We start from the raw sequence: 24934 nt of genomic DNA, 5'->3' as shown, positions 1-24934 counted from the left end.
GGCTTACACGGCTCCACCCTCCATGTCCCTTTGCCTGTGAGCTTGGGGCCCATCCCCACCTCCCCTGCTTCCAGCTGCACTGAGGAGTTTCCCAGCCTTGTGGCCCACGTGACCAGCTTCTCTCACTTCCCCCCTTTGGCCCCCTCCGCCTGCTGCGCCCAAGGCCCAGCCCTGCCCCTGGCCCGGACCCACCCCCCTACACACACACACAGGCCAAGCCTGAGCCCAAGAGCTGGAAAATGGGCTGGAGAAGAAAGGCCTTGGCATTTGGGGCCAAGCCTGGGGCTGCTGGGGTGGATAGGAATGGTGAGTAGAGTCCAGGAAAGAAATGTAGAGGTGGAGAGAGGAGACCGAGAGCCCTTGACTTTGGAGACCTGGAGCAGCACCTCTTGTTTTTATTTATTTACTGAGCACTTAGTCTGTGCCGACCACTACCCAACCCTAAATTCTTTATCTATCTAGTCTCTCTTAATCCTCACTGTAAGTTTATAAAGTAGATATTATGATCCCCAGTTTACAAACAGGGAAACTGAGGCAACTAGAAGTTAGAGGCCTAAGGGCAAGTGGAATTGGCCGAGCAGGGATTTGAACCCAGCTCAGTTTGCTTCTCCTGTACACAGGTGAGGAAGGGAACCACAGGGTGACGAAGTTACCCAAGGGGCTGGGAGACCAGCTGTCCCAGAGCCCAAGAGTGATGAGTCTGTGGGGTTTTAGAGCCTGCTCCTGGATCACATGCAGGAGAAGTCGCCCCCATCCCCTCCCAGCTTCCTGCTCTCCCAGGGGCTCCCCTGCACCTCTGAGCCAGGTCTGGGGTCAGGATGGGGCCGGGCCCCGGGGTCGGGTCGAGGTGCCCGTCAGGAAGGCAGGCGCCAGGGGGCGGGCTGACAGACACCAGAAGCCCTCCCTGAACAAAGGCTGGGTGGGAGGCGGCCTGGCGTTTCCACACCCCGCCTCTCCCAGCGCCTGCTGAGCCGCGACCGCAGTCAGCAAGGCGGGGCGAGCATGGCTAGGGCCGCGGCCGCTCTGCTGCCCCTCGTCCTGCAGCTCACGGGCCTGGCACTGGCCCCGGGGACCGGCAGAGGTGGGTCGGGGCGCCGAGGGCTTGGGGGCAGACAGGCAGGACCTCACCTCTTGCTCAGCCCAGTCTGAGGGAACGGCTGGGGCCGGGGGCCGCCTCCCTGGGCCCTGCCTCGGGGTGCGTGCGCCTCCCAGGCCAGCCTGAGTCCTCCCCGTCGGTGGAGGAGCCAGCATGGTCGGGGCAGCACGGAGACTGTGGCATGGGGTCCCGGAGCAGGACGGGGCTTCCTGCTCTGGCCTCGGGAGGAATTCCTGCAGGCAGCGGTGGGGGAGAGTCTGCCCTGGAATCTGGGAGTCTGAAGTTAATTATTTGTCTTGAGAAAGGGGAAAAAAAAGAAGGCCCGCCATGGGAGCTGACTTTGAGTCTCTGTGTCTGGCTTTCATCCAGAAGGACAGGCAGGAACAGGGAGGTCAGGGTCGGGACTGTGCAGGGGAGGAAGGGAGGGGAGCCGAGGACAGGTCCACGGGGAGCAATCAGGCTTTGTGCAACAATCAGGAGCTCTTTCTGCAGGTCTCTCCAGGCAAAGGACCGGCCCGATCTTCCCTGAGGGTCCCAGAGGACCCTCAGCTTCTCCCCAACCCCTTTCTTGTGCCTGATTAAGCAGGCCTGGAGGGAGTGGCCTGAAAGGAGGAATCATGGGGGTGGGGTGGGGTGTCGAGCTGGGGTGGAGGGTTTAAGATACTGGGACCCCATACTTGGCCGCCCTTCATGGGGCTGGGAAGGAAGCGAGGTACAGGGGCCTTACCAAGACAGAGAGCCATTCCAAGTGACGACACCCTGCCCAAGGTAGGGGTGTGGGCGGGGGGCGGGCGGGTAGCAGGGTGGGCTGAAAAGATGAATGGCACTTGGGAAAGCTCACATTTGGACTTGCTGCTGGGAACCTTCAGATGTGTGATTTAGAAAGGTTGTGAAAGGAGAAGAGGAGCACGTGGAGGCAGGGAGTCTTCAGCCTCCTGAGTGGCGACAGAGGGTAGAGGAGAGGGGCTGGGGGGGATGGGTTGGGGGATGACTGGCTGAGACCAGAGACTGATGGACTTTGGGAGGGGTACAAAAGAGAGAAGCTGAGCCCCAGATTTCTGGGTAGGTGGGGATGGCATTAACCAAGCCGAGGAACTCAGGACAAAACAGGTTTGGACGAAAGAAGACAATTTAGGTCTTGGACGAGAATCTTCAACCCCCTTTGGTGGAGGCAGTGGCGGGCGGGGGAGTGAGCAATATTGTTCCCCCGCTTCACGGGACTAGTGTCCACGAGAAACCCTTTTAGCCACCCCCAGGCCCAGCCTCACTAATGAGCTGCCTCGGTGGAAAGACCCTTCCCTCTCCCTGCACCTCTTCCTCTGCTCACTCACTTCCTGCTCCAGACCCTCTGCTGCCCCGCCCACCTCTGCTGGGAGGAGGGATGATGTTGGTGGGAAGGACACCTGGAGTCAGACAATGACCCCACCGCCTTTGTTTCCCTGATGGCAGGAGAGGGATCAGAGTCAGGTGAAAGTGGCCATCCCCAACCCCAGGCCTGAACTCAGAGGTGGCCCCTCCTAGGACCCAGTGTCCTCTAGAACCTGGGACAACCTGTCTTCATTCTCATGGTGCCTTGAAATCTAATTGGGGGCCCTACCAGCACCCTCCCCAAACCCTTCAAGAAATGCAGCCAAGTCCCGCTCTCTGGAGCCCACTCCGCCCTGTGTGGAGTTCCCAGGCCCCTCTGCCACAGGTCTGGAAAACAGTGGCAAGGCTTGGGAGTGGCGGCAGAGGGAAGAGTTGCCCCTCCCTGTGCACGCAAGTGGTGCCCTTTCTGAAGGTGAAGACAAGCAGAAGGAGGCTGGGGTTTGCCCGCAGACCCCAGGTACCTGAAAGCAGCCCCGCCTTTCACTCCTCTGTCTCCCTCTCCTGCACTTCAGCCTGTGCTGGCTTGTGGGCCCTCCCAGCATGACGTATCAGCTCCCCAGGGTGCCCCTGGCCAAGTCCGTGGCCTGAGTGAGGCTGGATGACCCTGGCACGGCCCTCATGGCTGGGGACCCCTGCAGAGTCAGGGCAGGCTACAGGGAGGCCCTGATCTAGATCCTGCCCCCAGGATCCCAGTGAGGCGGGGTCCCTGGGGCTTATACCTGCCTGAGGCTCTTACTACTTGGGAAAGCTGGTCTAGGTCACTTTCGTGCACCCAGGGCTCTCTCCTCCTCCTCCCATGCTTTCACTCCAGCCCCCTCACAGACCATCTCTCCTTCCCTCGATGGCGGGTGGCAGGTGGACAAGGGTGGGGCACAGGATAGACATCATTGGGAAGACAAACCCAGGAAGCCTTGCTAGCCCCTCACCGACAGGCCCTCCCTGGATTCTTGTGCTTTCAGGTGGGGCCGTCCCCAGGGAGCCTCTGGGGCTTGCTGACATCCACGACTACCAGCTGCAGGCGCAGGCCCACTCCTCAGCCCCTGCTGGGGCCCCCCAGGAGCGGTGGCGCCCCCTGGAGGAGCGACTGGGAAGGCTGGAGGCTGAGGTCACGGAGCTCAGAGAACAGGTACCACTGGAGGCAGTGGGTGTGCGTGGTGCAGGGCAGGCCTCATGTAGTGGGAGGGAAGGAGAGAAGGGGGGCCCGTGGGACCCTGAAATAGAGTTTTGTTTTAAATGCACATAGAAAGATTCTTATCTGAACGGTTCTATTTCTTTTTTTAATAAATTTATTTTATTTATTTATTTATTTTGGGCTGCGTTGGGTCTTCGTTGCTGCGCGCGGGCTTTCTCTAGTTGCGGCCAGTGGGAGCTACTCTTCGTTGCGGTGCGAGGGCTTCTCATTGCGGTGGCTTCTCTTGTTGTGGAGCACGGGCTCTAGGCGCGCGGGCTTCAGTAGTTGTGGCACACGGCCTCAGTAGTTGTGGCTCACGGGCTCTAGAGCACAGGCTCAGTAGTTGTGGCGCACGGGCTTAGTTGCTCCGCGGCATGTGGGATCTTCCCAGACCAGGGCTCGAACCCGTGTGCCCTGCATTGGCAGGCGGATTCTTAACCACTGTGCCACCAGGGAAGCCCTGAACAGTTCTTAACATCGGTTCTTTCATACCAGGGAAGAACCTCCGGGTATTTGTTTTGTCAGATTTTCATATTCTTTCATGTACTCGGCAAACATTATGGAGCATGATCAGGAAAGATTTCGGATAGATAAAGGTCTTTAACTGTTGGGCCACAGGGACTGAGTCCCCTTTTGTCTAAAGGAGAGGACTGGGGGCCCGTGTTCCCCTGGGAGCCTATCCAGACCCCAGGCTCTGAGAACTGGGACTGTTTGAGCTGGATGCTGCCTGGAGGGGGACCCACTTTTCTCTGGAACTGTCACGTTTCCTTCTCATCCTGCCTTGGCTTTCACACCCCACAAATCTGTGGGAGTTGGTGGGGGAAGCTGAGCCAGTGCCTCTTACCCCCACCTCTCTCCCCAGAACAAAGACCTGCAGGGGAGGGTGAGGCAGCTGGAGTCCTGTGAATGCCACCCGGCTTCGCCCCAGTGCTGGGGGCTGGGTCGGGCCTGGCCCGAGGGGGCTCGCTGGGAGCCTGATACCTGCACAGCCTGTGTCTGCCAGGACGGGGCTGCACACTGTGTCCCCCAGCCTGGGCTGCCCCATTGCCATGGTGAGTGCCATCCGCCTGCCCGCTGGCACCACCTCAGGGCCCGGAAATGGCCCTGAGCGCCTGAGCGACAGCACCATCTCCTCCTCAGGCTGCAGCCACAACGGTCAGGCCTATGGCAATGGGGAGACCTTCGCCACAGACGCCTGTACCACCTGCCGCTGCCTGGTGAGCTCCTGTGACCCACCCTGGATACCCCATACCTGTTCCCCTCACCTGTCTGCCTCACCTCAGCTACCTGTCGCTGCAGCCTGGTGTGCTGAATGTTTAGAAGTGGGGTCTCCCTGCCCATCCCCCCAAACCTTGCCACTGGCCGCCTTCAGCTGATTCCTAAGAGTTCTGCTTTCTGGAGCTCAATCCCCACACACACAGTGGGGTTCTTGTCTTCCTATACCTGCCCCCTCGCCTGTGGACCCTCAGTGTCCCCAGTCATCCATCTGTCCCTGGCATCTACCTGCCTCTGCTCCCTCACCTGGCTCCACACCCACCTATTTCTTTCCTCACCCTTCCACTGAGGAAGCCCTTGGTTCCCTTCCTAGGATCTCTCCACGCTGGGGAATTTGCTGGCACCTGGAAGAGATGGTTTCCAAGGGTCGAGAGTGGCAGGAGATGATGGGGGAGGGGGAAGGATGTCTCTTTTCTGCCCTTGGGCCAAGGGTAGCCCACGTAGTCTGAGCCAACTCAGCCTCTTGCACCTCTGGTGGGTCCCAGCCTGGGTAGAGGTTTCGGTTCTGGAGGCCCTATCCTCCAGGGTTCTGATGCCTGCTTTCCACAGGAAGGTGCCATAACCTGCACCCAGAAGCCATGCCCAAGAGGACCCTGCCCGGAGCCGGGAGCGTGCTGCCCGCACTGCGAGCCCGGTCAGCCTTCTGCTAGCCCCAGCCCCACCTCCTGCACTCGTTCTGGGGCCCCAGAGCCTGGCCTGCCACCTGCCACGTGTCCAGAGGGCGTCTGCCCACTCGCTCTGGCAGTGGCTAGGGGTGTTCAGAAGCGAAGCCCAAGTCAGCAAATGCTGCCTCTGAGCTGGGACTGAACCAAAGGCTCTACATCAGCAGTCCCCAAACTTTTTGACACCAGGGACCAGTTTCATGGAAGACGATTTTTCCATGGACCGGGGTGGTGGTGGGGGAAGGTTTCAGGATGATTCAAGCACATTACATTTATTGTACATTTTATTTCTATTATTATTACATCGTAATATATAATGAAATAATTATACAACTCACTGTAATGCAGAATCACTGGGAGCCCTGAGCTTGTTTTCCTGCAACTAGATGGTCCCATCTGGGGGTGATGGGAGACAGTGACACCAAAAGTGCGTTGCTTATGTCCAGTCTATTCCATAAGATGCAGCTTAATTGTCACTTGCCACCCACCAATAGGGTTTTGATATGAGTCTGCAAGCAATTGATTTATTATGGTCTCTGTGCAGTCAAACCTCTCTGCTAATGATAACCTGTATTTGCAGCCGCTCCCCAGTGCTAGCATCACCACTTCAGCTCCACCTCAGATCATCAGGCGTTAGATTCTCATAAGCAGCACGCAACCTAGATCCCTCGCACATGCAGTTCACCGTAGGGTTCGCACTCCTATGAGAATCTAATACCACCGCTGATCTGACAGGAGGCGGAGCTCAGGAGGTAATGCGAGCCATGGGGGGCAGCTGTAAATACAGAGGAAGCTTTGCTCGCTCGATTGCTGCTCACCTCCTGCTGTGCGGCCCGGTTCCTAATAGGCCACGAACAGTTACCTGTCCGTGGCCCGGGGGTTAGGGGGACCCCTGCTCTACCTGATCTTTTTCCTTTCCTCGGGCAGCTTCTAATCTAGTGAGAAGATAAATGTATATAGCTAGTATAATACAAGATTTCAGAGCCAATGAACTGATTAAGAGGAGGTGGAGAAAGGTCATAAGTGGTCAGTCGCCAGAAGAGAGGGCAGGAGGGCAGGGGAAGCCCACCCAGACTAGGTGATCAGGGAGGGCTCTCCATACAACAGGTCATCTGGGATGGATCTTTGAGGGAAAGTGGGGTTTCACCAGAAGGAAAGGGTGTACTTGAAGGCCCTCTAGGCACACGGAGTGGGGAAAGGTGTGTTGCAGGAAATCAGACTGGGAAGGCCAGTGGGAACAAACTGCTGTAAGCCTTACAGTTTGGACTTTCTTCTGTGGACAATGGGGAGCCACTGAAGGCTGAGAAGCCAGAGTGTGGCATGTTCAAAGAGGCGTTTTTGGAATTTTCATGTGGTATGGGCTAGATGCATAGAGACCAGTTAGGGGGCTATTACAGTAGTTGCCTAGGCATGGAGCCAGGGATGGCAGTGGGCTGCAGAAGGAGGGGTGTTTCCAAAGAATGTAGTTGGATCCCATGGAATAGTGGACTCTGAGCTTGGGAAACTAGTGGTGCCAGTGACCTGAAGACAGCTGGAAAGGAGTGGAGGCAGTGGCTGTTACTGGTTCATAGTCAGGAAGGTAAGGTTGCCGGGTTTAGCAAATAAACATATAGGATACCTGGGGCTTCCCTGGTGGTCCGGTGCTTAGGACTCCATGCTTTCACTGCTGAGGGCCCGGGTTCAATCCCTGGTCGGGGAACTGAGATCCTGCGGCACTGCCAAAAAAAAAAAAAAAAAAATAGGATGCCCTGTTAAATTTGAATTTTGTATAAATAACATATTTTTAAATACAAGTATGTCCTGTGCAATATTTGGGACATACTTATACTAAAATATTATGTGTTGTTCATCTGAAATTCACATTTAACTGGGCATCCTATATTTTCTCTGGCAACCTTACCCCAGGAAGAATGGCAGCTGCTAGTTTGAAAGGTGGGACAGAGGCTTAGGGACTGGTGAGGTCTGGAAATGTAGCCTGAGAGTTTTGGCCAGAGATGAGGAGTAAAGTCTTGGGAGTTGTTGGATCTCCCAACAAAGAAAAGGGACACACACACACATCGCTTGTAGGACACGTGGTGCCTCAGGGCCACTGCTAGCACATATAATGTCTTTGGTGAAATTTTTAAAAAGGCACACTTTCCTCAATGCTTCCATGTGTTGTAAAATAATGGAAATCTAGTGATTATTCGAGGCAGACACTATACTGCCATCTGCTGGAAAGTTGCAGTAAGTATACAAATCTCTGAGAATCGCCTGAATGGTGCCCCTTTGATGTGGCGCCCTTGGCCGTGCTTTCGCCCCAGTTCTCTGGGTCTCTTACTTGGGGACCTGGCCCTGGTTTTGCAGGCTGTACTGGAGGCCACAGGAGTGGGGAAACGTGGCAACTGGAGCCCTGTGTCATCTGTACCTGTCAGGTAAGGGAATCAGAGCCTTGTCCCATCCACCACCCACATCCCCACCGCCCGGCTTAACCCCAGGCCTGGCAGCGCCAAGCCCAATCTGGGGTCCTGGCAGGGCTGCTGCTGCCACCCCGGCATTGAGGCCTGGAGCCTGCTAGGCCTGCTAGGCCAGCAGAGTGAATCGGCTTGGGCAGTAGAGGAGGAAGGAGGGCTCAGTGTCTACCCTGCAGGCAGGGACGGTGCAGTGCCAGGGGCCCTCATGCTCAGAGCTCAACTGCCTGGAGAGCTACACCCCACCTGGGGAGTGCTGCCCCATCTGCCGGCCAGGTGACCTCCCCCCCACCCTGCCCCGCCGTCCCCTCGGCCCCAGAGGGTTCCGTACCTACTTGGGGTCATGCCTTCCCTCGGGTAATGTCCACCCACCCTGCTCTCTGCTGACCAGTCCGTCATCCTGGCAACACTCCCCAGGCTGTGAGTATGAGGGGCAGCTTTATGAGGAGGGGGCCAACTTCCTGTCCAGCTCCAACCCTCGTCTCCAATGCTCCTGCCTGGTGAGTCCCCCGCACCTTTGCCCAGACCCTGATCTTGCTGGGACACCCCCACCTACCCTGGGTCACACCTGCCACTCTTTCAGCCCCTCACATACTTTCCGAGGCCTGGTGCCAGAGAGATTCTCCCTCCATCCCCACTCTGTGGCCCATCCTGCTGTCTCTGGGAGCCAGACCCAGGGGCAGTACAGCTATGGGTGCATTACAGAGGAGCCTGGTTCGCTGTGTGCCCTTGAAGTGCCCGCCCATCCCCTGCCCTGAACCAGCCCTGAGGCCCGGGCACTGCTGCCCAACCTGCCAAGGTGAGAGCCCTGCCCCTTCCCTGGTAGAGCTCTAGGGAGGGCTGTTATGCCACTTCTTCAACCCAAAGCCCACTCTGCTGGCCTCTGACCTGCGGGTTCCATCAGTGGGGGGAGCCATGCCTGGCCATCCCTGCTCTGGGGCTGGAAGGCCTGGGCTCAGATTCTGCCCTTGTCAGTGGTTATGTACCTCTGAGGGAGTTACTCTGTGCTTCAGTTCCCCATTTGTAAGATGTGTGTAATGATATGTACGTCAATAAACGTTGACTATTACCTGCTTTGTGCAGAGAAGACACAGGGTGGGCCCTCGAGGCAGACCACTAGAGGGTGACACTAAGTCCATGCCAGTACTCTTGCAAAGGCAGGATTAGATTACGCACAGATACTATGGAAACTCAGAGGAAGGAGACCTAACCCAGCCTGGGCACAGAAAGGAAAGCATCCTGGAGGTGGCGAGTCTGCAGCGAACCTCCAGGTTAAAGAGCAGTTAGCAAGGTGAAGGGCGGAACATGGTGGAGGGCATTCCAGGAAAAGAGGGCAGCTTGGGACTGACACTCAGTGTGAGGTGGGTGTGTGTTAGTCGGGAAGGTGCAGGCAGGCAGGAATGGCCAAAGCTTGCACTGAGACATGGGGAGGGGCCAGAGACAGGCGGGTGTGGCCATGCTGGCCCTGGAAGGCCTGGAAGGGCAGGCTAAGGAACTTGGGCCTTACCCTGCCTGGGGCGCTGGAAGGCTGAGGCGAGGGGTCCAGGCAGAGGCAGGATCTGGTCTGGTTTAGGCTCAGAGGAGAGCCCTCAGAGGGCATGTGAAGGAGGGGGTTCTGGCTGAAGCTCCCACCAGGCCTCCTCTCTGCCCATCGCCCCCCAGCCCAAGGCTGCACAGAAGGTGGTTCTCACTGGGAGCATGGCCAAGAGTGGACCACACCTGGGGACCCCTGCCGGATCTGCCAGTGCCTGGTGAGTCTCAGTGCTGCTCCTGGGCTGCCCCCACCCCTCCCCGACCCCAGGCCCACCAGATTCGTTCCTTCATTCCACTGAACACATCCCAAAAGGCACTGTGAGGGGACAGAGATGGAGGAGACCTAACCCTGAACACCATGAGGGTGGGGAAGGGGTCGCGCCCTCAGTATGTCCAGTTCTGAGCACAGTAGGTGAGCAGGATGTCTGTGAACCAAACTCGAGGAGCTTCAGGTTACAGGAGTGAGGCTGGGCGGGATATGACAGGCAGCCCAAGGTCCAGGGAGAGAGAAACACAACTGGCCTGAGGCATCTAGAACTCTGCTGTCTGATCAGGAGCCACTACATGTGGACACTGAGCCCTTGAAATGTGGTTGTCCGGTTTGAGATGGGCTCTAAATGTAGAATATACATTGGATTTCAAAGACTTAGTACGAAAGAAAGGAATATAAAATATCTCATTAACACTTCATGTTGATTACATGTTGAAATAACTTTTTGGATATTTTGGTTTGAGTGGAACATAATATTAAAATTTAGGTCCATCTGTTTCTTTTTACTTTTTGAAATTTGACAACTAGAGAATTTAAAATGACATATGTGGTTTGTGTTATATTTCTATTGGGCAGAACAGATCTAGAATATCTTCATGGGGGGGGTGTTTACTTAGGTCTTAACCGGTGAGTAGGATTTGAGCAGGGAGAAATGGTGCTATAGACTGAATGTTTGTGTACCGCCCCAAATTCATATGTTGAAATTCTAACCCCCAAAGTGATGGTATTAGGAGGTGGGGCCTTTGGGAGGTGATTAGGTCATGAGGGTGGAGCCCTCATGGATGGGATTAGTGCCTGTATAAAAAAGACCCCAGAGAGCTCTCTCGTCCCTTCCACCATGTGGAGACACAAGCAATTAGACAGCCATCTATGAACCAGGAAGGAGACTCTCACCAGACACTGAAACTCCTAGCACCTTGATTTTGGACTCCCCAGCCTCCAAAACTGTGAGAACTAAATTTTTGTTGTTTATAAGCCACCCAGACTATGGGATTTTTTATTACAGTGGCCTGAATGGGCTAAGACACCAGGCATAAGGGAAGAGTCAGGGCAAAGCCTGGGGGAGGAAGGGGGTCACACGGAGGCCTAATGTCCAGGCAGGGTACACGCCAAGGAGGGCTGTGGTTCATGGGGGCTGAAGCCAGAGTCACAAAGCTTCCCGACAGCTTGCCAAGGACTAAGGACTCCATTGTGAAGGCCGTGGAGCACCCAACCCCTTGGCAACCATGTGCTTCCCCTCCCTGTTCACACTGACAACCCACCACCCCACCCCGACCTGTGAGGAGAGTCACTGGCAGCCCAGACACATATGGGGCTAAGGTAGTGAGCCCAGGTATAGGTGTGAACTCCAGGGATGGGGTCTGTCTGGGAAAGACCATGGGGAGTAGCAGCAGCTACTATCTGTTAACTGTCAGCTTCCAGAGGTGGATGCCATACCACACACTTATCTTATCCCCATAACAAGGCTATGAGGGCAGGTCTATTATTGTCTCTCTTTTTTTTTTTAGATGAGTAAACTGAGGCACAGAGAACTTAAGTGGCATGCTAGGTTATACATCTATATTAGTTTCTTGGGATGCTGTAACAAAGTACCACAAAAGGAGTGGCTTAAACAACAGAAATCGATTATCTCATGGTTCTGGAGGCAGAAGTCCAAGACTGAGGTGTCGGCAGGGTCGGTTCCCTCTGAGGGCTGTCAGGGAGAATCTGTTCCAGGCCCCTCTCCAGCTCTGGCAGTTGGCTGGCGATCCTTGGCATCCCATGGCTTCAGTCTTCATCTTCACATGCTTCTCTCCCTGTGTGAGTGTGTGTCTGTGTCCAAATTTCCCCTTCATATAAGGATGCCAGTCAATGGATCAAGGAGCCACCCCACTCCAGTCTGACCTCATCTCAACTTAAGTGATTACATCTGCTACGACTCTATTTCCAAATAAGGTCACAATCTGAGGGGGTTAGGACTGCAACATAAGAGTCTGAAGGGGGACACAATTTACTCATAGCAATATCTAATAAGTGGATAGCTGGGATTCGAATGCTGCTTCTGTCACTTGGATGAGCTCTGACGGCCCATCCCTCTGCCTACTCTGCCCCCTACCAGGAGGGCCACATCCGGTGCCACCAGCGAGAATGTGCCAGCCTGTGCCCATACCCTGCCCGGCCCCTCCCGGGCACCTGCTGCCCTGTGTGCGATGGTGAGTCAGCGGGTGGATCCTGGAGGGGCTCGGAAAGCTGATGGACGGCCCAGCTCGAGCCTCCCATGAAAGCCAGGACACTGAATGGCATGGGGCCCTGAGGAGGGTCTAAGGCACCCTCTTCCCAACAGGCTGTTTCCTAAATGGGCGAGAGTACCGCAGCGGGGAGCCCGTGGGCTCTGGGGACCCCTGCTCCCACTGCCGTTGTGCCGTGAGTGTGTCTGCCCCGCAGGGAGGGCCTGGCTTCTGGGCCTGCCTCTCACATGCTGAGCAGGTCCTTTTGGCAGAACGGGAGTGTCCACTGTGAGCCTCTGCCCTGCCCACCGACGCCCTGCAGACACCCAGGCACGATCCCTGGGAAGTGCTGCCCAGTCTGTGACAGTGAGTGGGGGGGCTCGAGTCACCAGGGGGAGGGGTGGGCACTGCCCCGAGAGAGGCTCTGGGTCTCGGAGTGGGGTGGTTGCTTCCAGTGGACTAACAGGAAGCCCCCTTGAGCTGAAGTACAGGGGAAGTCCTTTCTAAAGCTGAGATCTGTCACCACGGGTGAGGGATGAGTTCTCACCTCGCCTCATGGCACCCTGGGCACATGGGGGCTGGGGGAGGCTGGCAGGGCCTCCTGGAGGACAGGGGTGGCTGTCCTTGTCAGGGTGGGGGGTGGATGCCTCGGGTGCTCTGAGGCTTCCCCATCAGCCTCCAGCCCTGTGCCCCAGTCCCTCTGTCATCCTAGCCAGGCTGTGAGTACCAGGGACACCAGTATCAGAGCCGGGAGACCTTCAGACTCCAAGAGAGTGGCCGCTGTGTCCGCTGTTCCTGCCAGGTAGGCGGTGCCGCTGTCTCACGCCCCGGATCTGTCTTGTCCCTTGAGGGCCACTCACCCAGCCTCCCTCCTAGGCCGGCGAGGTGTCCTGTGAGGAGCAGGAGTGCCCGGGTGCCCCCTGCACCCTGTCTGACTCTGGCCCCCAGCTCTGCCCAGGTGTGTGTGTTGGGGGGCAACCACGAAAGGGTGCTGCTTCCAGCAGCTAGAGATGGAGGAGTGTTCCTTCACCGTAAGGGGGGCATTCCTAAGTCCACCAGCCATTCCAGAGTGTGTTCAGAGGCTGCTGTGGGGACGGCAAAGCCAGCGTCTTGGGAAGGGTCCTATGGTCTGGGAAGGACAGGGATGGGTGGAGGTGTCCAGGTTGCCATGGTGACAGCCCTCCCGCCCCTCATTGTAGCCTGCGTGCTTGGTGGAGAGGAGTTTGCTGAGGGGGTCCAGTGGGAGCCTGATGGTCAGCCCTGCACAACCTGTTCCTGTCAAGCTGGGGTGCCCGTGTGCAGGGCTTTGCTCTGCTCCCCAGCCCCCTGCCAGCACCCCACCCAGCCCTCTGGTGAGTGCCCCGCCCCGATCTAGCTTTCTTCCCCTGCCTTGCCCAGCCCACCCTGATCGGCTGGGCTGTGATCACCCTGCTCTACCCAGGTGCCTGCTGCCCCAGCTGTGAGAGCTGCACCTACCACGGCCAAGTGTACGCCAACGGGCAGAACTTCACAGATGCAGACAGCCCTTGCCACACCTGCCACTGCGAGGTACCTCCCCAGGCTTGCTGCTGCCCTGCTGAGCCCCTCCTGGGGCCCACCCCCATTGCCCTCTCACCTGCTCCCAGGATGGGACCGTGACATGCTCCTTGGTCAACTGCCCTCCCACAACCTGTGCCAGGCCCCAGAGTGGACCCAGCCAGTGCTGCCCCAGGTGCCCAGGTATGTGCTTACTGTACCTGTCTGGCTTGGTGAACCCTTGACCCTGCCACTCCATGGCCCTATGGGCCCAACGGATACCTTAGAAAGCAATGGCCTTCCGAATTGTTTTCAGTCTGACACAGCTTGGGACTCTCTGGAACCCACAGGGTACGGGTGGGAGAGATGAGTAGACATTCGTTTGTCCCTTCATGTTACGACACCACCCTTCCCTCCTTTCCTACACTTCCTCTTCCAATACCCCCACCACGCACATCTATTCGTATACCTGTATAAGCCTGGTTCATGCAACAAATGTTCAGGTTTCCTACGCAAGAGACTGGGAGCTGGGATGCTGTGTGCCCTGATCCCCGCCCACACGGAGAGTGTGCAGGGCGCGTATCACAAACACAGGCATGCACACGCATGAGCCCTTCGGCTCTTCACCCTCAGAGGCACACACAGCTGCCTGCAGGTAAAGGAACTAAACACACACACACGCACACACACGCACAAGTGTGTGCTCAGAGAGATATCCTTGTCCGCATACACAGCCCCTCCTCCTCCTCCTCTCCCTCCATGGGGACAGCTTCCAAGTGGCACTTGTGCAGTGGCTCTGGACTCAAGGGTAGAGGGACTGTCAGCCTGCTCCTTGCACTGTCAGTCTTTGTCCCCACTCCTGCCCACCCGCCCCACTGCCCAGACTGCATCCTGGAGAAACAAGTGTTTATGGATGGCGAGAGCTTCTCCCACCCCCGAGACCCCTGCCAGGAATGCCAGTGCCGGGAAGGCCATGCCCACTGCCAACCTCGGGCCTGCCCCAGGGCCTCCTGTGCCCACCCGCTGCCTGGTCCCTGTTGCCAGAACAACTGCAATGGTGAGGCGGACGGGATGGGGGGTGGTCCCTCGGGATGGCTTGGCCCCATCTATAGGCCTTTAGGGCTGGGAGGGCAGCATGCCCTGGGGGAAGGAGGGCCTCTCCCAGGCCCATAGCTGCCCCCTCCCCCAGGCTGTGCCTTTGGTGGGAAAGAGTACCCCAATGGAGCAGACTTCCCCCACCCCTCCGACCCCTGCCGCCTGTGTCGCTGTCTGGTGAGTCTGCCACCCGGATGGGAAGGAAGAGTGGGTGGGGCGGGGTCTCCTCCACCTTCTACCACTGACTTGGCCGGGCCTCGTGCATCTGCAGAGCGGCCACGTGCAGTGCCCGGCCCGCCGCTGCCCGCCCTTGCCCTGTCCAGAGCCGCTCCTGTTGCCAGGAGAGTGCTGCCCGCAGTGCCCGGGTAGGAGCCGCACCCCTCGCCGCTTCTCCGGAGGGACACCCTCGGCAGCCTCCCCCCCCACCCCCCCCCCCCCCCCCCCCCCCGCCTCGCTGACGCTGGCTCTCTGGCTGCAGCCACCCACTCTGGCTGCCCTCGGCCCGGGGGCGGGGTCCCCGTCCGCCACCAGGAGCACTTCTCCCAGCCCGACGACCCCTGCCGCCGCTGCCTCTGCCTCAACGGCTCCGTGTCCTGCCAGCGGCTGCCCTGCCCACCGGCGCCCTGCGCCCACCCGCGCCAGGGGTCCTGCTGCCCCTCCTGTGACGGTAACGCCCCGGCTGCACCCGCCCGCACTCCTTCCAACTCCACCCCGGAGCCTCACCTTCTCGATCCCTCTCTTACTCTGCGTCCCTCTTTATCTCCAGGCGGGGCGCCACCCCTTCTCCCCCTTCCTCCTGGCCCGCCCCTCCGGGGGCGGGGTTCTCACTAAGAAAGTGGGGGAACGGTGCGCACCCAGCCCGCAGGGCCCGGGAGGTAGTGCGCCTGGTGCGCCGCCTCCATGGCCCCCCAGCCCCTCGCCTGCCCCCCAGGCTGCCTGTACCAGGGGAAGGAGTTCGCCAGCGGCGAGCGCTTCCCTTCGCCCACTGCCCGGTGCCACGTCTGCCTCTGCTGGGAGGGCAGCGTCAGCTGCGAGCCCAGGGCCTGTGCCCCGGCACAGTGCCCCTTCCCTGCCAGGGGTGACTGCTGCCCTACCTGTGATGGTGAGGGGACGGGAACTGTACGGGTGGGGGGACAGGAGGGCGGGGTCAAAGTCATCTTTACTGCCCTAGAGTGGGTCAAAAATATTTATTACCGTAAGACAAAAGCCCTGGACCAAATTCTGTGTGGGTTTTCCCTATAGATTGGACAGGGAGCTTTTATCTTTTTTCTTTTTTGTAATATTTATTTATTTATTTATTTATTTATTTATTGGCTGCGTTGGGTCTTAGTTGCAGCACATGGGATCTTTCGTTGCGGTGCATTGTGGCGCACCGGCTCAGTAGTTGCAGGCGCGAGGGCTTAGTTGCCCCGCGGCATGTGGGATCTTAGTTCCCCGACCAGGGATCCAACTGGCGTCCCCTGCATTGCAAGATGGATTCTTAACCACTGGACCACAGGGAAGGCCCTTGACAGGGAGCTTCCTTACAGGCTGAAGGGGAGAAAGTTTGCCCTTTGGCCAATCCAACTGCCACCCCCCAGACCGCTTTACCCACCGGCCAACACTGAGCCCTTCCCTCCCCACCAGGTCTCTGAGGCCTTGGGCTCAGGCCAGGCCCAAGCTCAGAGCTGGATGACTGGTCTCCTCTCCCTGATTTCTGCCCCTCCCCCCGCCCTCCCTGTCCTCTCTCCAAGGCTGTGAGTACCTACGGGAGTCCTACCTGAGCAGCCAGGAGTTTCCGGATCCCCGGGAGCCCTGCAATCTGTGTACCTGTCTCGGAGGCTTCGTGACCTGCAGCCGCCGGCCCTGTGAGCCTCTGGGCTGCAGCCACCCGCTCACCCCGTCTGGGCACTGCTGCCCGACCTGCCAGGGTAGACCTGCCCTCCCACTGCCCCTCTCGACTCCCCGGCCTCCCTTCGGCTCCGAGTCCCCTGGTCTGGTCACTGTCACCCCTCCCCCGAGACAGCCACGCAGCAAGCCCACAGCCTGGGTTTTCCGGGGTTCCTCACCCCATACTCGCGCCCTCCTCTCTGTCCCTGCTGTCACCTCACGCTGACTGTGAGGGGCACCACATAACCACCCCTGTGCTGCCAGACCTTCCTGCTATTCAGCTGTCTCCCTGCCTTCCTAAAATATCACGTCACCAGACTCAAAGCCATTCAGTGGCTCCACTGCCCTTGAGTCACCCAACCACATTTGGGCAACTTCCTTCCCCCGTGGCTTCTAAAGAAGCCACCCTCCCAAGCCCAGCCCACCTCTCACCTTCATTTCCAGTGTGCCCATCCCTCTCATCTTCCTCCCACAAGGGCCCGTGGTCTGTGGTCCCACCCTCAGTCCTCCCCCGCGCTTCATGCATGCAAGTCTCACCACCGTGGTCTGGCTGACGTCTTTCCTCCCGCCCCTCACCTTCCCAGCCACTCACCTCTCTTTCTGACTCTTAGCTAAGCTTTGGTAGAGGACCCCAGGCCCGGCTGTGTGTGTGTGTGTGTGTGTGTGTGTGTGTGTGTGTGTGTGTGTGTGTGTGTCTGTGTTGGTGTCTGTGCGTGTGGCAGCAGAGGGATCCACTGATTGCGGCTCTGCCTTGTATTCCCCCGTCTGCCAGGATGCCTCTATCATGGGGTCACCGCTGCCCCCGGAGAGACCCTTCCCGACCCGCTCGACCCCACCTGCTCCACCTGCACCTGCCAGGTGAGGCGGCCCTTTGGGGGCTTGGAGCCCTTCATCCCTTGATCCTCCTCTCTGGCCAGAAAGAGGTCGTCTCCTCCTCCCAGGGTACACGCTGCCTGTGACATCCATCAGGACAGGATTGGGCTCAGGCCTCCTGGGCTGAGGGAGGGGGTCTGGGCCTGGCAGGTCAGTAGGGGCACACCCCCATGAGGCCACGTGTGGCCTGGTTTGAGGGTATGATGAAATGGGAAGTGGCAGCGTGACCTCTCTCCCCCAGGAAGGCTCCATGCGCTGCCAGAAGAAGCCGTGTGCTCCAGCTCTGTGCCCCCATCCCTCCCCAGGGCCTTGCTTCTGCCCTGTTTGCCACAGTGAGCACACATGCCCCGGCCCCTCGCCCCGCTCCTCCCCCTCCCGCTCTGCCAGACCTGACGTTGGACTTGTAGCACAGCCCCCGCCCAGGAAACATGTCACCCACAGGCTGCCTCTCTCAGGGCCGGGAGCACCAGGACGGGGAGGAGTTTGAGGGGCCCACAGGCAGCTGTGAGCGATGTCGCTGTCAGGTGTGGTAGGGAGGTGGCAGAGGGGGCAGGGGCGGGGTCAGCTGGCCTGGGGAGCAAGTCACTGACCGTGCATCTCCTGCAGGCTGGCCAGGTCAGCTGTGAGCGGCTGCAGTGCCCACCTCTGCCCTGCCCACTCCAGGTCACAAAGCCGGGGAGCTGCTGCCCTCGCTGCAGAGGTATGCCTGGCCAGTGGGGCTGCTCCCTTGTTTCTGTCCCTGGGTCCCGTGTCCCTCCATCGGCCCCACCTCCCTCCCCTCAGCTCTCCTCCAGCCTTCCCACCTCCCTGTCCACCCATCTGTCCCTCCCACACCTCAGCCCTTGAGCTCTCACCACATTCACCTTCAGCTTTTCCTACCTATCCCTGCCCCTGGCCTATCCAGACCGTCTCCCCTTCTAGGTGCTTATTAGAATCTCCTCGAAGCTGCCCCATTCCTAACCACACCCCATTCATAGTGATAATAATGATAATTAACATTTATTGAGCATATACCATGTGCCGGACCCTGAGCTAAGCGCTTTACACATACCTCATTTGATGCACACAACGATCTCATCAAGTAGGTATTATTATTAACTTTTCCCATTTTACAGATGAGAAAACTGAGGTAACATAACTTACCTGTGGTCACTTAGCCAGTAGATGGCAGAGTCAAGATTTGCATCTAGGCTGTCTGGTTCTAGAGTAGGGGCCTTTTTTAGCCTGTGTGGGCCCTTGCCCCATACACTGCCCAGCATGGTATAGGAACTGTCAGCGTCTCCTTGCCCTGAGATGAAATCCCCATTTAACAGATGGGGAGACTGAGACTTGTAGCGATTGAGTTACCTTGGGCACATGGTTACTGATGGAGCCTCTTATTCATCCCACGTGCATTTATTACACACTTGCTGCAGGCCAGGTACTGTTGCTGGCGCTGGGCTATAACAGACAGTGCCTGCTGCCTGGCACTGAGTCTAGCAAGCAAGCAGACAAGGAATGGGATTAGAATCCAGGTGTTCTGACCCCGACCCAGTGTCTTTCCCCTCCATCACAGGCAGGAGTTCTGTCCCAGGCCACCTGTCCACTATATCCCTGCAGAAACCCCTCCTGGCACCCACATACCCTACTGAGCACCCAGGGTGAGGGGGGTGGTTCAGGGGCAGACATGCAGAACCCAGACTCAGAGCTCATCCCTGCCCACCTCGGACACAGGCTGCCTGGTTCATGGGGAGGAGCACCCTGAAGGCAGTAGCTGGGAGCCCCCCGACAGCCCCTGTTCCTCCTGCATGTGTCATGAGGGTGTCATCACCTGTGCCAGCATCCAGTGTGTCACCTCCTGTGCCCAGCCTCACCTGGGGCCCCGTGACTGCTGCCCTCGATGCTCTGGTACTGGGAGCCTGGGGTGGGGGGGCGTGGGCAGGGAGGCAGTGCCCGGTCAGCATCTCCCTGCCATTGCCCTGGGCTGGGCGGCAGAGATGCGTCGTTCCAGGAGAAGTGGCCCCCATTCTTATGCACACCCCACTCTCTGAGGCTGGGGGGCCTGGCATTGCTGCCAGCCTGAAAGCTCCCTGATTCTGTTCTGCTCTTAACCCCCCACCCCACCCCTGCCAAGACTGTGAGCATGAGGGTCAGAAGTATGAGCCCGGGGAGAGCTTCCAGCCTGGCGCAGACCCCTGTGAAGTGTGCACCTGTGAGGTAGGGGAGGGCAACGCTGAGGGGCAGCCTGGACCCTGCGGGGAGCAGGCATTGTGGGGTCTGAGTCAGGATTGTGTCCCTGTGGCCAGGGAGTGAGGCAGGGGCTTGGGGTGAAGAGCCAGCAGGGCCAGCAAGTCTGGGGGGGCAGGCAGTGGGCAGGCCCTCCTGGCTGGAGAGTAGGGTGGTGTGGATAGAAGGTTGCGAGGAGATGCCTGGGAATTTGTTGGGGGCCATATTGGGGAAATTCTATTTGAAAGGTAAAGGTGAGCCAGTGAAAGGGTTTTGAGCAGGCAAATGACATCATAGATCAGGAGATTAGGCAGTGGGATTGGGGAGGGGGATGGCATGGGAGGGGGATGGCATGGGAGTGCAGAAGGGTCAAAAGCCACATGAAGGTTCAGGCCCAAGTGGCTACAGGGAGCGGGCACTGTCATCTCTGGGGGTTGGGGCATGGGGTGAGGAGCAAGTCTGAGGAGATGCTGAGTCTCTGCACACTGTAGTCTGACCTGCCCAAGGCAGATGGAGGAGCCTGGAGTCCAGAGGAGAGAGGGTGGCTCTCGGCTTCCATGGCCTGGGACCCACCCCCTACTCGCTCGCTCGTTCAGCTGCAGCCTGAGGGAACTCTCAGCCTTCGCTGTTACCGGTGGCAGTGTCCCAGCCTGGTGGGCTGTCCCGCCAGCCAGCTCCTGCCCCCTGGGCCCCAGCACTGCTGCCCCACCTGTGCCCGTGAGTCCCCGGACTGGGGGGTAAAGAGGGCAGGGCTGCCACCCCCCGAGTGACACTGGAAGGGCCAGCCAGCTCTCCTCCACAATCCCAGCCCTAGCCCTTTCCTGAGTCCAGTGGGTTGTTCTGGAAACCTGTACCCTGGAGGGTGAGACCTGTAATACCCTAAGGGGAAACGGGAAGCTAGCAGGACCCCTTGACTCTGAAGCCTGGTGCATCTTGTCCAGCAGGTGATGCTGCAGGGTTGCAGTTGTGCTGGCTGCTGGCTCCTTGAGGGCAGGGATATTAGGACCAGAGGGGCAGTGAGTCGCCCAGCTACAGAGGTGGGGAGAAGTGTTCTTGTCAACACTCGCTCGGATGTGCTGCTGCAGGGAAAGAGGAAAGGCACGATATTTACTAAGCACCTACTGCATGCCACGCACTGTACTTGGTGCTTTTAATAAACAGCATCACATTAAATTCTCAGTTACCCAGTGAGGAGGTGTTATTACTCCTTTTTTTAACAGATGAAGAAGTTGAGGTTCAGAGAAGTTGATTAATTTGCCCAAAATGGCACAGGCACTGAGTGCTGGAGCCAGGATTGGAACCTGGGGTACCTGGCTCATTGTGCTTCCTTTCAGATGATAAGTGGGAGGGGGAGAAGGGCGGGCAGCCCAGTGGTCCTTAGTTACCTCAGGCTGAGGAAGCCACGCTTTGTCCGTTTTCAGGCCCTCCATGCTAGCAGCCTAGCAAAGTTCCTTTTGAAAAGTCCAAACTTTTCTTTGCTGGAACAAAAGGAAAAGGGATCTGTCATTCCTGGAATCAAGGTGTTAGGGCCATAAGTATGCCCTGGCCCCAAAAAGCCCGGGGATGCAGTAAGGGGATAAGGGGTCAGTTAGGCTTTGTCCCCCACCCCCATCCCGGCAGCATCTCCCATACTGCGTTCTTGTCTTCACAGAGCCGCTGAGTCCCTGCACGGAGCACCTGCGGGGGTCTAAGCTGGCCCCACCAGACCCCTGCTACACCTGCCAGTGCCAGGTGAGCCCTCCTGCCTTGGGGACTCCTCAAGCCCCCTCTTCCTCCTCCTCTGTGGGCTGTGGCTGTGACTCCTCTCCTGCAGCAGCTCTGGGCTTCCTACTCACCCCTGACATTTGCCCACTTGTCCTGAATGTCACATTCTGCCTAGGCCCTGCTCCCTCCCTCCTGTTCTCTACCTGTAGTGTTCCTGTGCCCTTCCACAGGACCTGACTTGGCTCTGCATTCACCGGGCCTGTCCTGAGCCCAGCTGTCCCCTGTTGGAGCGCCATACCCCCCCTGGGAGCTGCTGCCCCGTGTGCCAGGGTTCATGCCCAATTTTGTTCTGCATCCTCAGAGCCGGAGCCAGGAAGGAGACAGGAGGGGTGGCATCCATGGGCCAAGTGGGCAACCTGGGGTGTGCACTCAGAATGCAGGCTTTGTTCTTTTGTAGAAAGGGAGGGCTGTTCGTTGGGGTGGAGGAGGGACCCATGAGGTAGAGGGAGGCAGGGAATGAAGCCTGGATTCTCAAGGCCTGGCCTGAGGCTTGGCTCAAGGACCCGAGGCCCACTAGCAGGGCATCGCACGGCTGAGCTGGCAGTCGGCCCAGAGGAAAGTTCCAGCTTCTGGCTCTTGCGGCTTCCGGGACACTCTGGACATCCCGAGCACTGGTGCCGGGTCTGCCATCTAGTAGGCCCCATGGTGCTGGTTGAAGAAATCAACACCATCAGGGTGCTAATTGGATGGGGTGGGCACCACCCTGCCCTGGCCTTCAGGGTGAGCTCATGCAGGCGGAATGACAGTGCTCTCCCATCCCCATTTCTTCCTCCTCAGAATGTGTGGTGGAAGCTGAGGGCCGGAGAGTGGCAGATGGAGAGAGCTGGCGGGATCCCAGCGACGCCTGTGTCACTTGCACCTGCCGTGTGAGCTGGGGGTGGGAGGGTGAGGGTGGAGGACCTGAGAGATGGATAAAGGGAGGAGCCTCCGGTCACTGGACCAGAGAATATGGGGTCTTCGAGGTAATCAGAAAAAGGCGCCCCCTCTGGGCATCCCTGTGTGAGGGCAAGTAGCTGAAGGTGCATTTCATCCCCTACTTGAACATGAAGTGGCTGTTCTTGTGGGGCAGGGGCAGAGAGAGAGGGGGCTCCCGCCCCAGTCCCTGATCCAGAAGGTCTCCAAGAGTGTGAGGCCAGGGACTCCAGACCCTGCCGGAAGTCCCTAGAGCAATGGCATCTGTCCTCAGCGGGGCCGCGTGGAGTGCCGCCTGGAAGAGTGCCAGGCCCTCTCCTGCCCCCACGGCTGGGCGAAGGTGCGGGAGGCTGGCAGGTGCTGTGAGAGATGCCAAGGTGCGGGCCAGGGAGATGGGGGGGTCGGGGAGGCGGGAGCGAGACCCAGTGTGAGGGATGGGCAGCGGACCCTCGCCCCTTACTGTCCCCTCAGCCCCCGCCCAGTCGTGCGCGCACCAGGGCCGGCAGGTGGCCTCCGGGGAGCGCTGGGCCGTGGACGCCTGCACCAGCTGCTCCTGCGTAGCCGGCGCCGTGAGCTGCCAGAGCCAGCGCTGCCCGCCGCTCTCCTGCGGGCCCGTGAGTGCTGCTGTCTGAGGCGGTGGGATGGGTGGCCACTTGGCACCGTCCCCCTGGGTGCACCGGGGAAGGAGGAGGCTGGGCTTGCCCGGGTCATGCAGTTCCCGAAGCAGCCACGAGGTGGCGCTCTGACCCCGCCAGCAGTAAGCCCAGGAGCCCTGGAGCGTCCCGGGCGATCCTCCGTCTCCCGGGAGGCTCTGCGTGGGGCATGGCAGGGAGCGCAGCGTGTCTGACCGTGTCTGGGGCGGAGGCCAGGACGAGGCCCTCGCCCTGAGTCCCGGCAGCTGCTGCCCCCGCTGCCTGACCCGGCCCGCTTCCTGCATGGCCTTCGGAGACCCTCATTACCGCACCTTCGACGGCCGCCTGCTGCACTTCCAGGGCAGCTGCAGCTACGTGCTGGCCAAGGACTGCCGTGGAGGGGACTTTAGGTGCGCAACTCCCTCTGCCTTCTCCCTGCCCCCTTACACCCGTCCCTGCTGACCACTGCATCTGGGCCTCCCACGCCGCAGCGTGCACGTGACCAACGATGACCGGGGCCGGAGCGGCGTGTCCTGGACTCACGAGGTGGCCGTGCTGCTGGGAGACGTGGCCGTGCGGCTGCTGCAGGGCGGGGCGGTCACGGTGAGTAGAGCCAAGGACCCGGGGAAGGTCGGTCCCGCGCTTTCCTCTCCGCTGTCCCGACGTCGCTCCTCCTCCCGCCTCCCTTCTCCTCCAGGTGGACGGGCGCCCCGTCGCCTTGCCCTTCTTGCAGGAGCCTCTGCTGTATGTGGAGCTGCGGGGACGCACGGTGATGCTACACGCCCAGCCGGGGCTCCAGGTGCGGCCGGGGCGAGTGGGGTGCAGGGGAGCCTCGGGCCTGTTCAGGTGTCTGTACCTGTAGAGGGAGTGGGGATACCAGCTACCTCCCAGGCCAAATGAGGCCACAGAGGTGAGAGAGTTCTGCTGGATTCTGAAGGGAGAAGAGGAATCAGGGTTAGAGACCTCCACGTGTGATGAAAGGAGCTCTGAGCCTGGTTTGCCATCTTGACTCACCCACCCACACACTGGGGCTCTTAGGCCATTACCTTAAGCCAATCCTCTCTGGGCCTCAGCTTTCCCATCAGTCAATTGGGGGAAGGGTTGGGAGGGTGGGCAATGTCAACTGCCGTCTCCTGGGTGGTTTCAGAGATTTCTTCCAATTCCCATGTCAAAGAGTAGTTCACTCCCTGGCCTCCAGCAACAAGCACATTTGTAAATTCATAAAATGAGGCTTGTCTACTCTTATGATACAGACTCTAATTATGCTTTGTCCTCGGTAAGGCCTGAATGCCCATGAGAGAGTGACTCTCTGGAAGTGGGTTGCATTTCCTGGGGGCGCCGAGTTCATGGAGGATGAGGGGAGAAGGTGCCCTTTTGAGGGAGCTGTGGGTGGCTCTTCATGTCTTCTGTGTTTGCCCAGGGCTGACAGGGCAGGTGCCTACTTGGCCTTGGCCAGGGCAGCCTCCCTTCCAGGAGGCACCTCCACCCGTCCATTCTCCTCCCCTACAGCAGGGGGCGTGCTGACGCCGCCAGGATGGGCACTGGGCTTCCTGGGCCCCCTGCCTTTCCCCACTCTCCAGTCCCAGCCTCTCTGCACAGGTGCTGTGGGATGGGCAGTCCCAGGTGGAGGTGAGAGTGCCTGGCTCCTACCGGGACCAGATTTGTGGGCTCTGTGGCAACTTCAATGGCTTTGCCCAGGATGATCTGCAGGGCCCTGAGGGGCTGCTCCTGTCCACTGAGGCTGCGTTTGGGAATAGCTGGCAGGTAAGTGGCACAGGAGCTGGGGGGCAGGGGGGAGGCACAGTTGAGCATGAATCTCAGAGCAGCGCTCTGGTATGGAAAGGGAAGTTTGCACACAAGGTCGACTTTGGGGCTTTCAAGGAGGTTTGGGGCCTTCTTGCCTGCTATGGTGCTGGGAGAGGCAGGATGGCCTGTTGAAAGCGGTCTCATCATCTGAATCCCCAAGCCCTGCTTTGCCGCTCATGGACTGTGTCACCTTGGACAAGTCACTTACCTGCTCTGGGCCTTGGTTTGTC

At 58.9% G+C, this 24934-nt stretch overlaps 1 protein-coding gene across 1 annotated transcript in view; it reads left to right on the top strand.

Annotated features, from left to right (window-relative positions):
• Positions 1-996: 996 nt before the first annotated feature.
• Positions 997-24934, top strand: part of KCP (kielin cysteine rich BMP regulator) — a 33096-nt gene continuing 9158 nt past the window's right edge. Inside the window, 40 exon segments of the mRNA XM_061198704.1 lie at positions 997-1081; positions 3424-3590; positions 4498-4687; positions 4776-4852; positions 5460-5544; positions 7919-7986; positions 8202-8298; positions 8440-8522; positions 8728-8821; positions 9685-9773; positions 11925-12018; positions 12150-12229; positions 12306-12399; positions 12750-12835; positions 12910-12991; positions 13233-13385; positions 13475-13581; positions 13659-13752; positions 14432-14605; positions 14738-14820; positions 14915-15008; positions 15122-15310; positions 15575-15745; positions 16377-16553; positions 17285-17370; positions 17627-17717; positions 17827-17909; positions 17992-18085; positions 19099-19272; positions 19499-19581; positions 20187-20307; positions 21242-21321; positions 21525-21624; positions 22132-22220; positions 22541-22643; positions 22738-22880; positions 23136-23308; positions 23390-23501; positions 23596-23697; positions 24498-24662. Of these exon segments, the coding sequence (XP_061054687.1) occupies positions 1003-1081; positions 3424-3590; positions 4498-4687; positions 4776-4852; positions 5460-5544; positions 7919-7986; positions 8202-8298; positions 8440-8522; positions 8728-8821; positions 9685-9773; positions 11925-12018; positions 12150-12229; positions 12306-12399; positions 12750-12835; positions 12910-12991; positions 13233-13385; positions 13475-13581; positions 13659-13752; positions 14432-14605; positions 14738-14820; positions 14915-15008; positions 15122-15310; positions 15575-15745; positions 16377-16553; positions 17285-17370; positions 17627-17717; positions 17827-17909; positions 17992-18085; positions 19099-19272; positions 19499-19581; positions 20187-20307; positions 21242-21321; positions 21525-21624; positions 22132-22220; positions 22541-22643; positions 22738-22880; positions 23136-23308; positions 23390-23501; positions 23596-23697; positions 24498-24662 (4506 nt within the window). The 5' untranslated portion in view covers positions 997-1002.

The sequence above is a fragment of the Eubalaena glacialis genome, chromosome 8 (genome assembly GCF_028564815.1).
Source record: "Eubalaena glacialis isolate mEubGla1 chromosome 8, mEubGla1.1.hap2.+ XY, whole genome shotgun sequence".
NCBI classification, from domain to species: domain Eukaryota; kingdom Metazoa; phylum Chordata; class Mammalia; order Artiodactyla; family Balaenidae; genus Eubalaena; species Eubalaena glacialis.
The sequence above is the reverse complement of the archived record's forward strand: the minus strand, read 5'-3'. Positions and strand labels throughout refer to the sequence as shown.